Below are 17,161 nucleotides of genomic sequence, written 5' to 3'. Positions count from 1 at the left end.
GTGAGGACGTATATATACGTCTTTCGTTTATATTGATAAATTTGTGAGGTCGTATATATACGTCTTTCGTATATAGTGATAGATTTGTGAGGACGTATATATACGTCTTTCGTAGTTAAGGGGTTAAACATTCACGGAAATACAGTTAATGATTCCATTAGCAAAGACGAATTTGAAATATTATATATAGCTCTTAACACGTTGACTGCCATGGTAATCACCAGTGTCTTAATAATACTACTAATCTTTTAATAAAATTTCTAATGCTATATTAGGTGATACCAGTGCGATCACTAGGTGATAGTAATTTTTTAAATTTATATTTGTGTTTTATTTTAACCATTTTTTGAAAATAAATAGAGAACTCTGAATAGAAAACATTAATAATTTCCACCATTTTCTATTTCTTTTTTGCGATATTGTTCGATATTTCATCATTATATCATAATAATAATGGAAATTTTATTGTGGCAATGAAAGTGTTAATAGATCTCGAAAAAATTATCCGGATGGAAAGCAAATATCTGCATTTTTCGCGATTTTTACTATTTCCACGTTTCCCCTTCATGGTTTACGTTAGAATTTCGCAAGACACCACCTGAATTTTATTTTCCTCTTCTTGAACAAAAATCGGCTATCTTTTACTCTTACTCGTGTTAAAATAATTTCCGAGGAATCGCGATATTAACCTACCTGACTCTTCATGGGGTCTGTATTAATCTGACACATGTATAATCCCTCGTCCTCCGGCTGTACGCTCTTTATGTGAAGGTTCCACATAGTGTGATCACTGTGAGACACCGATACCCTGGTGTTGTGAGTTATTACGTGCTCGTGGATAGCCTGGATTGCTTTGGTGTCCACCTTCAGCCATCCAATCTGCAAAAATAATTATTCAATCGCTAGAAAGGAACATCATCATTAACCGAATTGCTGCTATAACGTATTACAGTGTTTCCAATATACATTAAGATTATTTCTATTTTTTTGCAAGAATTATGCAAATTTGCAGTATCCAAGACTGAAATAGGGCGAAGAAAGCGATAGCATTGAAAATGGACGCATTGGTTCCAGTGTCGAAGAATGATCGCAACGTACCACGCTACTGTCATACGTTTCGAGGAACAGTGATCCACGAGATCAGTCGCGATGAGATCACTGGTGCTCGGTATTGGCTTTGTAGGGGTCCTTCCCCACGGTTGACGATGTCGACGGGTCGCAGATATCCTCGATGTAGAGGTGGTGCTAGAAGGGACGCAAGGAAAAGGAAGGGATGCGTTTCGTCCTGGACCAGCTAGTGGACTGATGAGTAAGAATACCTAGCAGGCCTTGTCTTAAACAAGGATACTATCGTGGTATTGGAATCTGTGAAGGTCTCTAGCAAAGGAGATAGTATTAAGAGCGATAACAGAGCGAATGGGTGTGTGGTCTTACTTCTAAGCGAGTACATGGGAACGCTCGAGCCGCTTCTCGAAAAGCGAGGAATAATAAACAGCGTCATGGGGTTCAACTCGGGCGTTCAGGGCAACATCTAGGATGCGAGCGAAAGAACAAACGACAGCGCGAAAGGAACGTTTTGACGGGATATCTATGACTGTATCGAGCGATCGAGGAAGAAAGCCCGCGTATGAAAAGAGGGAGTGTTAGACTTTAAGCAAGGGTGCAAGGGTGCGAGCGAGGCAGAACGCGCGTAGTCGAGACGTGGCGAGTAGAGAATCGGCGTGTTTGAGAGTCAGCGTAATATTTTAGTTTAAATAAATCTGTTTCGTTATTAAAAAGGAGTCGCTGTTTATCAGACGCGCAGATCTCTGTCTGCATATGATTAATCTAGCAATAATCCTACAAGAGCTGCACGTCAATTTCACTTGAGAAATTGCAACAAAACGAAAGATAATAATGCGATTTGTCAATCTCGATATCCTCCGCTAGATGTGCAGCTAGGATGAAGCAGATACGCTAAATTTTGAAGCGACCGGTTCAGTTTAGCGCGCGATTTCCTGTAAACACGTGAATCGATCCTATAAATCCGCCGGTCAGATGAAAATGGTTAATGAGACGACAACATGCAGAGCAAATGACCTTCAGAGGCCGGAGACGTGTTCATGGATTTTGACGGTCGAGAACACCGCAATTTCCCTATAGACAGGCCGAATACGGAATACAAACAAGCCGGATACCTATGCTGTGGTCGGAGGAACACGTATAGGTGGCGCGTACGCGTCTTCTATCTTCTTGGCCAAACTTCGAGGCGATATTTGCATTTTCCTTAGAATATTCCAGATCTCACGAAGTCGCAGAAGCGTACTATGGGGTCTCGAGGAACGCTTGTATTAATAGAAAAGGGGTTACCGGGTGCACTTTAGGGATGTCGTAATGGTGTTCGAAATTGTTTTCGGAGAATGACTCTCGCTGCTGGAAAGATGTAATTGAAATTTATCCCGGCTGTGTGTAGGATTAAACGTATACGGTTAAGTATGAGCGGGGATGTCTTGTTTGGCGAAGTTCTACAAGTCCGCTGAAGTGTCGAAGCGGGTTATTTGGTGTCCGGAATCAAGCTGTACCGAAATCAATTCGGGGAAATGATCGAGGGTCTTACAGGTTGTCGTACACCTTCCAAAATTTTGCTTAACGTTCGTGTCGTGGATGGAAATTGTAAATTTACAATAGCGTTGTAAATATTAACCTAACCTGACACGACAATTAGCACGTTGCATTTTTCAAACTAACTTGACAGAAAACAAAACGGTGTAAGGTTTTACGTGTTGTAGAGCGATTGAAACTTTAATTGCGTCTGTGTATCGAATATTTATAATGTGAGAGGACCGCGAGAAAATTTTGGAAGTTTCGATTAAAGGTTTTAAACACTTCTTTTAACGCTTTATTTAAATTAACGCTTTGACTGCCACTGTGGTTATATATGGCAAGTCATGGTTTCTGCTGTGACGCCATGGTGGTCATTGGTGACCAGAGCTCTTGAATTATTTACAATTGTAAAAATTGAATGAAAATTGACGGTTAGTTGATTGTCAGCTGCTACCAAGGTGCCACCGGTGGTCACCAATGACCGCCAATATGATAAACGCTCTATTTGGTAAGAATGTTGTCTTACATCGCCAATTTATTATTATTTTGCCATTATATGCTTTGAGTAATGAAAATATTCTCATGGCGTCCTGATCGAAACATGTGATTTCGTCGTGACAGTCAAAGGGTTAATGTTCTTTATAGACTACACTTGCGAGAAAATTCGAAAGTGTAACTCGAAGCAGATATTTTCTAAATTAGTTCTAAGTTATACGAGGAAAATTTCAAGATTACGTAAATCGATAGGGCAAATTTATTTTGTAATTCCTAACGAAAGAAGACTGGTGGGATACTCTCGATGAATGTCTGAAAAACGTGCTCTGTCCTCTCGCAAGAGATGTCGTAGCACGAGAAAACGAGACGAGAAAAATAAAAAATATGCTAAGTAAGTGGAAAAGCTAGCGGACATATGCATGTCCTGCCATCGCGCATTTTTATAGGGAGAACTTACCCTATAACCCCCCAAATGTTTGACCAAACACGTAAGAGTTGCGTCCCTTCCGACCGGTACAGTTAGATTCGTGATGGGACCAGCAAATTCAGGTGGAAAAGCACCGCCTGAAACAGATACGATGCACGTGAGAAACTTCTCGAATTTGCATATCTTGCTCGCTGCAATTCACAGTTACAACGTTCGCTTAATAAACGAGATGCGCGGCTGATATAAAAGTGACCGAGCTGGTGATCAAGGAACGAGGATATATTTTAACACGTTGATTGCCACGATCGTGCTTGCTTCCTCAATGGGGCCATGGTGGTCATCAGCGTTCGGAGATACTAATTTTTTAAATTTATATCCGTTTTATCCTAACCAATTTTTGAATATTTGAACAATATTATATTTAAATTTTGAATATTATTATATTATATTTTGAATATTTAAATAAATAGAGAACTTTGAATAGAAAGCATTAATAATTTGCACCGCTTTTTTTTTTCTTTGCCATATTGTTTGATAATTCATCAGTATATCGTAAGAATAATGGAAATTTTGTCGTGGTCCCCTGAGCGTACTATATAAAGAATGCACGGTAGTCACAGTGTTAATTTTAATTTTTAATTTAAACCGAATATTCTGCGGAAAATAGACCTGTGCGTATGTGTCATATTTAAAGATGTCCATTTTCCAATTTACGTGTAATAAACGTTTGCATACGTGCGTTAATACCCGAAATTCTATTCACGGTGGTGATTTATAAATATGTCCATAATATGTCAACCTCTGTTTCGTATTAATTATCGAGCATTTAATTTAAACACAAAGAAATTTCAAGATAAAACTTATGTTTAACTCGTGACCGAGATGAAGCAAGGGGTTCTATGTTACGAATGAACAAATGACCATATAAAAGCAATTAGAAATAGAATAGAATATCATTTGCGATAATATAAATATAATATGTGCGAGTGAATGAATATGTGTATGAATGATGTTTGAACAAATGTTTAGAAGATCGTGCTAAAATAAAACAGTTATGTGAGAAAGTGTCAATCAATATCTTTGTTTAAAATAATTTATTGCGAGTTCTTTCCATTATTTAAATATTTTTATCTATATATACTAATGCGTTAACTGTTAAGAAACGTAGAAGATATTGGTGTCAATTGCTATCAATTTATGTTCCATTCGAATGGTAATTTTCTAGATTTATAACGAGGAGCTGTACAGACACTCTCTTTCATCCAAGAATTTTTTAAGTGTTCGTTTATAACAAGTAAATTACTTCTCTGGGTGCAATTTTGTAATATACTATATAAATCTTCCGAGTCCTTTTTTAAATCATCGCTTCTCGCTTATTCATTCCTCAACTGTAATACGAATAGAAGATCAAATATATTGACAGATAAGTATGTTAAAAGAGTTGAATATTACGATGAACAGTACATAAAATAATATCGACGTGCAACCCGATGAATCCTTACTTCAAAAATAATTTCTTGATTGACACGAAGACTACTTTCTTCTGATCAACCAGCTTCAATAGTGTTCATATTTCATAATTATTACTCTAGAAAATACTCTCTCGTCTTTCTTTTATTATTATCACTACACGTGTCTTTAAAACGATACCTATATTATATTTAATTGAAAAAATTTTTTAAAAATCCGATCTTCAGATTGCTTCGAAAATAATTTCTCGATTGACACGAAGACTACTTTCTTCTGATCAACCAGTTTCAATAGTGTTCATATTTCGTAATTATTACTCTAGAAAATACTCTCTTGTCTTTCTTTTATTATTATCATTACACGTGTCTTTAAAACTTATTATTAATACTTATATTTGTGAGTGTGGTTTTATATGTGTGAATGCGAATGAGATGGAATAACACTCAAAACATGGGTGTGTAATGGTTAATAGGAGTGAGAGAAAAAGAAGAATTTTCTAGAAAGTGTCAGTCATTTTTTTTTTTTTTTAAATAGTTTATTGCGAGTTGTTTTTATTATTTAAATATGTTTATATAAATATAGTAATGTGTTAATTGTTGAAAAACGTGGAAGATATTGGTGTCCATTTCTATCAACAGAAAGTAATGAGACTATAACGAGCCTAGAATAAAAAGTGCGTGACATTGAAAGTGTTAAACGAAACTCGCTTATTCATTGCACAATCGAAAGTTTCGGGTAATACCTCGTTTTCAATTGGTAAAGTGTCACTGACGAAACATCGTTGTGTTCGCTGTTCCCTTTAATCCCTACGATCGATGATTGAACACGGGCAACTTGGCAATTATGCGCTAAGTGCTGGGTAATATTTAGCTAGTCCATTTCGGTCCTGGAGAGAATGGACGGTGAGATTTTATTTCGGAAGTTGCTAAAAACGCTTCAACGTTAAAATCGTCTCTGCATCGATTATACTATGTGATTTACCGCGGATGAGTTTATTATAGGCAGAAGTCACATGCACTGTGCTACTCGTATATTAACGACTTCGTGGCACACACTCTTCGTGAATTATTAATGTTTATTACGTTCGAATGAATTTATGTTCAGGAGTTGTATGGTTTATACGGCTTTATTTGCGGAAAGGAAAACGTTAATTACTATCCTCATGAAGGGGTCAGAGGGGGGTACGTTCGTTAGAAGTTATCGTAACTTCGTACGTGGTGGATGTTTTATGCTTAAAAGTAGAAATTATTTTTGTTCATGTTTTTGTCCTCTTGAATTAAGTATCGCGAAGAGTTCGTGTAAAGTAGCCGGAGTTCCTTTTAAGACAATAGGCATCGTTAAGTTGCCTGGGGATAATGGCTATTATTATTTCTTGTAATTGTTATCGTTTACAGTGTTTTAAGCATCCGTCGAAGTTCTAAAGGACGAGCTTTGTAAGGTGCTTTGAATTGCAGGATACTCTAATTGGAGGCAAGAAGATTTTAATATCGCCATTTTTTAATTTCCAATCTGTTGTCACGTACAATCTGCATTATTTTTCGTATCGCCATTCTCCAATATGTACCTACCAGTGTTGTAACGAAAACTCAGTTTGAAAATAAAAATACAATTTTTTCAGGTGTCATACTTCGATCTTAAATACAGGTTATTTTGATTGGTAGATTTTTCCGCCACAATAAATCACCGGTGTATTTGTATTTAAAAGTTGTTAACAATGAAATGCTATTGGAAGCAATGTATCCAGATCGTAGAATTTTGCAACGATCGGTAGTAGAATATTTTTACCTTTCACACTAGTAAATTGATGTTACAACGTTAATTCTTGCTGGTATATTAGACTCCTATGTAAAGTTTCATCTAAATTTTAGAATACATCGCGAATTTTAATAGATACGATATTGTGACACAATGCATATAGAAATAGCAAGAATTCTCTCAATTTTATTTATTTATTTATTTATTTTCAATTAACTGGTTCTTCGAGCACGAAACAGCGCTATAATTTCTTAAATTTTTAACTCCATTTTTGATCGAAAATTCGTAATTTTTTGCCTGTCTGGATGCAATTTGTTTGCAGATGTTTATCGTTTCTTTTCATTTGAAGCAGCAACGGAAGTCTAGGGAGCGTATTGTTATATCGTTACCCGCGTTTCTATCTCGCTGGTCAGTAACAACGCTTTTCCTGTTAGTATCCAAGAAATAAATCGAAGTACCCGATCGTAACCGTTAAATGGAAGAACAAGAAACGTCCGATAGAGAGTAACAATAATTAGATTCTTCGGTAACTTAGTAACTTTTTCGCTAAACAGTTTCCTTCGTTTTGTGATGTATAAGTTCGTAAAAGTTTCAAGTACAGTCACTCAGGGGATTGAATTGAATCCTTTATCTGTCACGGATAGGTCTCAAACGAGATTATTTTGTCAGATACATTTCCACTGTGTGCATTAATTTAATGAAATTTCTTTTTTCAATTTCTTCGTATCCACTACGCGTGTTTTCTTCCATTTTACACGATTTCAAAATTTCTCTGCCATTTTATTAAGCGTCACGTCTTTATCTGATCTTATCCAGTAGTGCAACGTGATATGAATCCTCGTTTCGAATAACTTTATTTCAGATGCGTGTATTGTAAATAACACAAAGCAAAATAATTGAAAGGAAAATTAAAATTTCTCAAAAAAGACTAAAATCTTAATTTATTCACCTGGGTTTACATGAAAATTATTTTAATCAGTTATAGTATGTTATATTCGAAATTTTGTAATCTTATTAATTATATTCGATTTTTAATATACCGTTTAATTGTTTTAATAGAATTTAATATTTGGATATTTAATTAATTATGACTTAAATTTCTTATATAACCAATATCGATGGTAGAAAAATATTGACACGCTCATATTTATTGCTTTCGTAGATTTAGGAATTTTGTTAATTATAATCAATTTTTAACGTACCGTTTAATTACTTTAATAATATTTGATATTTGGATATTTAATTAATTGTGACGTATGTCTCTTATATAACAAATATCGATGATACAAAAATATTGAATTGAAAATATGTTCATATTTATTGGTTTCGTAGATAAAAATTCAAATTACTTGCAAAAGATTAAAAACGAATCGCAATTTATTCACCTGTGTTTACATGAAAAATATTTAAATCAGTTATAGTATGTTATATTCGAAATTTAATAATCTTATTAATTATAATCGAGTTTTAAGATACCGTTTAATTATTTTAATAAAATTCGATATTTAGATATTTCATTAATTATGATTTAAATTTCTTATATAACAAATATCGATGGTACAAGAATATTGACACGCTCATATTTATTGCTTTCGTAGATTTAGGAATTTTCTTAATTATAATCGATTTTTAATATACCGTTTAATTATTTTAATAAAATTTGATATTTGGATATTTAATTAATTATGACTTAACTTTCTTATACAACAAATATCGATGGTACAAAAATATCGACATGCTCATATTTATTACTTTCGTAGATAAAAATTCTTCAAGAATGGCTAGTAAATTCGCAAGGTTAGTTAAAAATACCGCTGAAATAGATATTTAACCGCGGAATCGGTGAATAACAATTTTTCTAGTACAAAATTAATTAACGAGGTATAGAATTTACAAACGTTTCCTCTCTAAAAGCCAATAATATCACTTACATTTTTCCCTGCAATTTTCGAATAGTTGCTGAAATTCCGCACATACAGCAGCTTTAACGTGAAATGAAAGTACTGTTTTCATCCACTGCTCTACTTTGCTACCCTTAGCATCGATGACTTAGAAATTGTACCAGAAGTTTGCTTTATCCTTCCGGGTTTCTTTCGCCAACAAAGAAGTCGAGGAAACGTTGCTTTCCAGCCGTTGCCACGGCAATTATCAGATACTCGTGTTTGAATGGGAAAGCAGCGGAATAAATCATGGGTTGACAGCTACCGGCCGTGGCTGTTGCTTGAGAGTTGCTGTCGGTAATCAGAATGCGAGCCTAATTAGGGAACCGTTTTCGTGGGGATGTATTTTATCCGGAGGTATGAAATCGCGATAATTAGCTGGATGCCGGTCATGCACTGGAAACTTTTAAATTCGTTCTCAGTGCCGCGTCAGAAGCATGAGAAGACGAACGGAAACAAACGTTGCGCCGCTCCACCAACGTCGAAAGGGCGGAGGGGGTTGGAAGCGGTAAGAATAGGACAGAAAGTTGAGAGTCGAACCGAGACATCACCGAGATAATGAAATAAGAGGCACGACACTTTTTCGTTAAACTAAAGACTACGCGTTAAAAGGAGCGGAAGGAGGAATTCCGGGGCAAAGATAAGCCAAAGTCAAGCCGGGAGATGTTGGAGAAGACAAGCTTGGAGCAGTTTGTCTCATAACAGCGGTAATAGGATTGGAAAGTATTATAAGTAGAAGTGACAATCGCCGTGGGACAGGCAGTCTGCCGAGTGGCTGGAAACAGAATAAATTGATGGTGGCGACATTACAAGGAAATAAAAGCAACGAATAAACGTCTACTCGGCGGCAGGTCTAGAGAAAAATATAATTCTTCTATCGAGTCCCTGGGGGGATGAAAGGCTTTCGTATTATTGTAATTTAAGATCTGTATTAATTCTTCGATAGTTCACAAAGTGTTCGCATTCTTTGTTCCGGCCTGGTTTCGACAGGCAAGAGGGGAAAGCTGTTTGCATTTCTCCCGGCTAACGTGGTCCAATTTATTAATCTCCAGTGAAAGATGCGCGCGAAAAATGGAGGAAATAGCGCTGCGAAAATTGTTTCGCGTTGATCCGCGAGTAAGTTGGATTTATCTCGCGAAATTTCCTCGAATAAGCTTGACATCTTAACGGTCCATGAACTATATATGATTCCTTTCAAACTTTTTTCTCCATCGTCTTGTAGCAGATCAATTCTTATGCCTAACGCGATGAAACATTTTTTGAAACTCGAAAAAATATTTTGGAAATTTGTTTTGGTCGTTGAAAGTACAGAAAGCAATTACGCGGTAGATGTACAGGTAGTTCTCCTACAACGCGACATCCTATAGCACGGTTTCACTATAACACGATTCATAAATTGCGGGAACCCTCCTACAACACGGCGTTCTATAACACGGTTTCGCTCTGAGAAAATACGATAAGTAAAGTGCAAAAACCTTTGTACAACACTATAAGTACTTCTACATGAGCAGTGACGACGGAGAAATTTATTAACTTAAACTTGCGTTAAATTAAAATAATATTTTTGTTTCTTTTTTGTTTTCTGTTGCACATACGTTTGTATTTTTAATCAAAATTAAGTTATTTATGTATAATTAGAAAAGAAATTTGTTTTTAATAAGTTTTCGGAACGTACCCCCCCTCCCCATTTTTGTACTGGCTCCGGGTCTCGTACAACACGGTTTCACAAAACACGGAACCTATCTACCGTGTTATAGGAGGGTTACGTGTATTCGAAATGACGTCATAAATGTCAAAGGTATCGAACAGTTTCAGCAAATGTCTCGAAAATAGACTTTGATCGACCCCTTATGTATACCCCTTAGATTAGGTTAGGTATGTCGAGGTGTCCCGGATCAGCATCTTCAATAATTTGCATCGATATCATAGACGTCGGAATAAGTAATATTTTTTTTTGTATTAGGCGAAATTTCTGTGCTGAATTCAAAATATTCAGAGAGATTGGTTTGTTTCGGTGACCTGATATATTGATTTTATATTTCTATCGGATACCGATACTGAAATTTCAGAACAATAATGCATTCGAACAAGCTCTCTTCTTTCTTAATATCGCCACCGTGTTGGCTTGCCTCTTAAATTTATCATTTAATGTATCATTTCGCGTAAACCTACGAGATGGGAAACATTTATTTCGATAGATGTATTTTCCTAGAAAATAACAAAATATTTGTAATTACAAATATATAGTTTTTTTTTTTAATTTGTAATTACAGATATATAAAATCACAAGTATAGCGTTAATTATGCGTTTAGAATGTACTTTATTATTTAAAAAAAGTAAGATACGAATAAATCGATTTCTTCCACAATGGCCGTCATTCTTCGCGCAAGGATAACTCGAACGAAGTAAACAATTGTAAGGGAAACAAAAATTATAACTCTCGAAAGAAGTTTGTATGAGGAAAAGAAGGGAAAAATACGAGACACAGTGGATGCGATGATGAACTTACGCAGTGTTACGATTAATAAAATGTTTTATTACGAAATCGGGGATGAACGTTACGTCGGGGATATTCCAACGCTGACACAAACATTCCACGGAAGTTAAGAATTTTACGATATTTAATATAGGTAATAAGCTACTTTGAAAAGTCCGATAATAAGCTGTTCGTGAAAAGTTTTGGTGCCGGAAGATAGTTGCTCGGAACACGATATATTGATAAATCTCTTGGACACGAGCAATTTATGAGAACAATCGAGCTATTGTTCCTAATATCAATTAAACAATAACGGACTCGTATTTATTTACCCATGAAGAATGGGAATACCCCATTAAAAGCACGCGTAAAAAATTTCCACGATAACGTTTAGCAGAAATATTCCGATTTTATAAATATGCAAAACCACAGCTTTGGGGTATATTGAGGTTAGCTGAATGTGCTGAATAAAGCGATAAGAATCGTTTTCGAAATATTGTTTCTCAAACTATTCGGATACTCGTCGATAATTATTTTCGCACATTCGAGGTTTCAAAATGTGCTTTCTTTGAAGATAAAAATGGCAGAGCATATTTATCGTCATTTACAACTCCGAAGGAGCGAAGAAGATAATAAGTCAGACGAATTATTTAAATTTCTACGATATTTATCCATCCCTGTAAAACCACACCGTGTACACACGAACCGAGAAAATTTTACGTTAATTAGAAATATTGAATACCCATCGACGGATATTTTCACAAAATGGAGAACGCAAAATGTAATTTCTCTGGAGATAAAAATGGCGGAGCGTATTTCTCGGTATTAACAGCTTCAAAGGAGCGAAGAAGATAATAAGTCAGACGAATTATGTAAGTTCCTACGATATTTATCGCATCTCTTTGTAACCACACCGTGTACACAAGAGCTAAGGAAATTTTACATTAATTAGAAATATTAAATACCCATCGACGGATATTTTCACAAAATGGAGAATGCAAAATGTAATTTCTTTGGAGATAAAAATGGCGGAGCGTATTTCTCGGTATTAACAGCTTCAAAGGAACAAAGAAGATAATAAGTCAGACGAATTATTGAAGTTTCTACGATGTTTATCGTGTCCCTTTAAAATCACACTGTGTACACAAGAGCTAAGGAAATTTTATGTTAGTATTATCGACCAATCCTTATTTTGTACGCTTATTGTCCTCTTACAATCCCGAGTTAGATAGAAACCGTTTCGCTGATTGTTTGCTTTGTCTCCTTTCCATCGTTTTGACATTTCTTTCCGTTTTCCGTTGCCCCTTTAAAAGTTTGCCTGCTTGTTACTATCTTCGGTTAAGGAGTGAGTCATAACGGAGTGAATGCGAACAATATTAAAGGTGTACATTATGCAGAGGAAGATCGTGAATCTGTGATACGTAATATCGCGAAGATAAAGATGAACCGAGGAATACGGTATCGCGCCAATTTTCCTTTTCCCTGTGCGTGCTGCGGATTAAATAATATACACGACGATTAGGTGAACGCACAAAGTTCCATTAATACGGATATTGTGAAATTCCTTCCAAGTCTCCTTACCAAACGCTTTTTAGCACCATCCTCCTCTTTTTCTTTCCTTTTCTTTCTCGTTTGATGTACTTAACATTACGTGAAAAAGGAAAATTGGGATTTTTATGGAAGATGCGAATTTTGGAAGAAAAGGAAAGAAAAATGAAAAGATGTGGTATTAATTATACGATATATTTTGGAAACTTGACGAATGTGGAGGAATCTCAAATTGAGGGAGAGATATCAGGATGATACGATAATAAGGAGAGGAGAGGCACGTTATAAATATATTGACAAAATTTCTTTGAAAAATTGAAATCTTGCAATTAGATTATTATTAAAGATGTAATTGAAATTTATCCCGGCTGTGTGTAGGATTAAACGTATACGGTTAAGTATGAGCGGGGATGTCTTGTTTGGCGAAGTTCTACAAGTCCGCTGAAGTGTCGAAGCGGGTTATTTGGTGTCCGGAATCAAGCTGTACCGAAATCAATTCGGGGAAATGATCGAGGGTCTTACAGGTTGTCGTACACCTTCCAAAATTTTGCTTAACGTTCGTGTCGTGGATGGAAATTGTAAATTTACAATAGCGTTGTAAATATTAACCTAACCTGACACGACAATTAGCACGTTGCATTTTTCAAACTAACTTGACAGAAAACAAAACGGTGTAAGGTTTTACGTGTTGTAGAGCGATTGAAACTTTAATTGCGTCTGTGTATCGAATATTTATAATGTGAGAGGACCGCGAGAAAATTTTGGAAGTTTCGATTAAAGGTTTTAAACACTTCTTTTAACGCTTTATTTAAATTAACGCTTTGACTGCCACTGTGGTTATATATGGCAAGTCATGGTTTCTGCTGTGACGCCATGGTGGTCATTGGTGACCAGAGCTCTTGAATTATTTACAATTGTAAAAATTGAATGAAAATTGACGGTTAGTTGATTGTCAGCTGCTACCAAGGTGCCACCGGTGGTCACCAATGACCGCCAATATGATAAACGCTCTATTTGGTAAGAATGTTGTCTTACATCGCCAATTTATTATTATTTTGCCATTATATGCTTTGAGTAATGAAAATATTCTCATGGCGTCCTGATCGAAACATGTGATTTCGTCGTGACAGTGAAAGGGTTAATGTTCTTTATAGACTACACTTGCGAGAAAATTCGAAAGTGTAACTCGAAGCAGATATTTTCTAAATTAGTTCTAAGTTATACGAGGAAAATTTCAAGATTACGTAAATCGATAGGGCAAATTTATTTTGTAATTCCTAACGAAAGAAGACTGGTGGGATACTCTCGATGAATGTCTGAAAAACGTGCTCTGTCCTCTCGCAAGAGATGTCGTAGCACGAGAAAACGAGACGAGAAAAATAAAAAATATGCTAAGTAAGTGGAAAAGCTAGCGGACATATGCATGTCCTGCCATCGCGCATTTTTATAGGGAGAACTTACCCTATAACCCCCCAAATGTTTGACCAAACACGTAAGAGTTGCGTCCCTTCCGACCGGTACAGTTAGATTCGTGATGGGACCAGCAAATTCAGGTGGAAAAGCACCGCCTGAAACAGATACGATGCACGTGAGAAACTTCTCGAATTTGCATATCTTGCTCGCTGCAATTCACAGTTACAACGTTCGCTTAATAAACGAGATGCGCGGCTGATATAAAAGTGACCGAGCTGGTGATCAAGGAACGAGGATATATTTTAACACGTTGATTGCCACGATCGTGCTTGCTTCCTCAATGGGGCCATGGTGGTCATCAGCGTTCGGAGATACTAATTTTTTAAATTTATATCCGTTTTATCCTAACCAATTTTTGAATATTTGAACAATATTATATTTAAATTTTGAATATTATTATATTATATTTTGAATATTTAAATAAATAGAAAACTTTGAATGAAAGACATTAATAATTTGCGCCATTATTTTTTTTTTACCATATTATTTGGTAATTCATCATTATATCATAAGAATAATGGAAATTTTATCGTGCCCCCCTGAACATACCATATAAAAAGCAAATGGCAGTCAAAGTGTTAAATATTTTCTTAAAACAACGCGAATACTTTGAACTATTATCTTCATATCAAACCAATAAGAAAGGTGTAACAAAAAATATAATTAATAATTAAAAACAAGAAGAAGAAAAATATTCGTGCTAATTTTTAAAAATTCCCTAATTTCTTCGTTCCTTTTACTAAATATTTTTCTTCGAACCATTTTAGAGCTTCTTCGCTCCTTCCTACATTTCTATATCTAAACTTCTTTTCGATATCTTCGTCCATAAGTTGCACCATCTTTGTAATGAATCGATTTTCAACTTTCTTGCCTTGTTCTCTCCATCTACTGTTCATCCCTTTCCACTTCGCTTCGTTTCCTTTCCTCTAGCCAGCTCTCTTTCCCACAATTACCTATTATTTCCTTTTATCCGTGTCATCGTTAGTTTCCCTACTTTCATCCAATCTCGACCAAATCTTCGGTACCCCCTTTTTTTTCAATTTACAAATCTCTTTTCCGGTTTTATTTCGCATCCCTTTTTATCCCTTTATTTTCGTTCAACCCTGTTCACATTTTTTCGTAACATTTTATTTGCCAGTCGTAACGAGATACCGATTTAAAGCGACGCTGAGAGGAGACACGAACGTGAGTTCGATTTTAAGTCGATCCTGTACATTTACCTATATACCAACTGCATTTAGCTGCACAAATGTACATATCGGGGCTAAAATACGACGGTGGGACATTAGAAGAGCGAAGAAACGTCTTAGTTTTACGAAAATTTGCCTTCCTTCATCGTCCACGCTTTATAAACGTGTTCAGTTTCACAGAGATGTACCTGACCATTTAATTATATATCAGATTCGCTATGAAATGTACAGAAATTACACTCGAGGATTCATCTTTTCCCAGAGCTGGTACGATATAAATATATAAGAAGGATATAAGTCTGCGCTGATAGCAAGAAGAGTTTCAACGAGAACAGCGATAAAATTAAAATAGAAATTAAGTAATACAGGTAATATATGATTAATTACCAAGGGCGTATGATTTTATTCATTTTCGCGATGAAAAGCTGCGCGCTTTTCCGCCAGTGGTACTCGATGAAACTTAAAAATCGCAGGACCTCGTAATTCCACTGAAAGTTGAAAAATGTGAGAGGATTAAATTTCGAGCAAGGTATGCATTCGCACATAATTATTGGTTTTTGTTCCGGGCGAGAAAGGAGGGAAAGAGATAAATGAATACTATGTAGCGCTGACAACGAAAGAGTGACGCATCGAATCGAATTGGACGACACTCGGGGAAGTCTGTGAGTGGAAACCAGAATTGATTCAACTTAATTTATTCTTGAGTTTGACTGCGTTGAATAGCCTCTCCTCTCGCTTCGTCGTTCGTTAAGCAACCGATAAGTAGAAGTTTCCAGTTTGCCGGAAGTCTCCTTTCAGTGGCTCGCACATTACTTTGGGACCTTATTTATCCCTTTCACTGTTGACCATTAGCGCTCGATATTCGATACAACAAAAATGCTCAATCCTTTGCACTCACCGGTCCGTCGCCTTTGTCATAGTCACCCTTTTTCATTCTCTCCGATATTTGTATAATTCATCTCTACAGTTCCGTCCAATTTATGAAAGAAATTTTTATTTTATTTCATCCGCGACGTATATTGCGTGCATTGACATATATCGAATATCCAATGAAAATATATTCCGTGTTTAATACATTTTTTCTTGCGTTTACTTAATTGCCAGTTGTTTGCTGTAAATTAAGTTGATATTAAAGCGAGCCTTCGCAATGAAGGAATTTTCATTAGCTTTAATAGTGCTGCGATTTTCTCAAGGCACTTGTGCAGTACTCGCACGTATTTTATCCAGGTTTGCGAATCTACTTAAAAGTATCGTGGTCTTCCTTTTTCCGGAGTACGTATGAAGTGTCGGAAACCTTTTAGTTATATTCGAACCAACATGTAGCGCACTTAATTCCACCCCTTTATTTAAACGTTAATAAATATATTATAAAACAGAATTAACGATTTTTATTGACTAATTTTTATTGACGTGTAGGTTTTATACGTGTGAATGGTAATGAGATAGAATAAATGAAAGTCATTTGAGATGATATAAACGTAGGGATCGGATTTTGGGTGGATTGATTTAAGATTGTTGGCTTCCTAATAGAATGAAATAAGCTGATAACTATAATAACAGCTATGAAACAAGAGTGATTCTCAGTGGGCTTGCTTTCTGATTTTTCTTGGACTGACTTGGACTACTTAAATACTCTCTAACTGACACACTGGCACACTTTTCAAGATTGCAAAAAAGACTGACTTTAAAAGCTCTTAAAGATTTATTCGTCTTGCACCCTTGCACCCTTATTTAATTTGCACCCTAGCGCGGAATATTCCGCGAACCACGACACGACTGTCGACTATCACCGAGCGCGGAATA

The 17,161-nt window shown here is 35.9% G+C and overlaps 1 protein-coding gene across 1 annotated transcript in view; it reads right to left on the bottom strand.

Moving 5' to 3' along the window:
- LOC108553108 (lachesin) overlaps positions 1 to 17,161 on the bottom strand; it is a gene marked incomplete at its 3' end in the record, with an annotated part of 46,921 nt that overhangs the window by 24,274 nt on the left and 5,486 nt on the right. The window contains exons 3-4 of the mRNA XM_017907913.1: positions 14,157 to 14,263; positions 694 to 879 (exon numbers count right to left, since the gene is read on the bottom strand). Coding sequence (XP_017763402.1) covers positions 694 to 879; positions 14,157 to 14,263 — 293 coding nt within the window. The remainder of the gene's footprint in view (positions 1 to 693; positions 880 to 14,156; positions 14,264 to 17,161) is intronic.

This window comes from Eufriesea mexicana, unplaced genomic scaffold (genome assembly GCF_001483705.2).
Source record: "Eufriesea mexicana isolate 0111107269 unplaced genomic scaffold, ASM148370v2 scaffold4744748667, whole genome shotgun sequence".
In the NCBI taxonomy this organism is placed as follows: Eukaryota; Metazoa; Arthropoda; class Insecta; order Hymenoptera; family Apidae; genus Eufriesea; species Eufriesea mexicana.
This window is presented reverse-complemented; position numbering and strand designations above follow the sequence as displayed.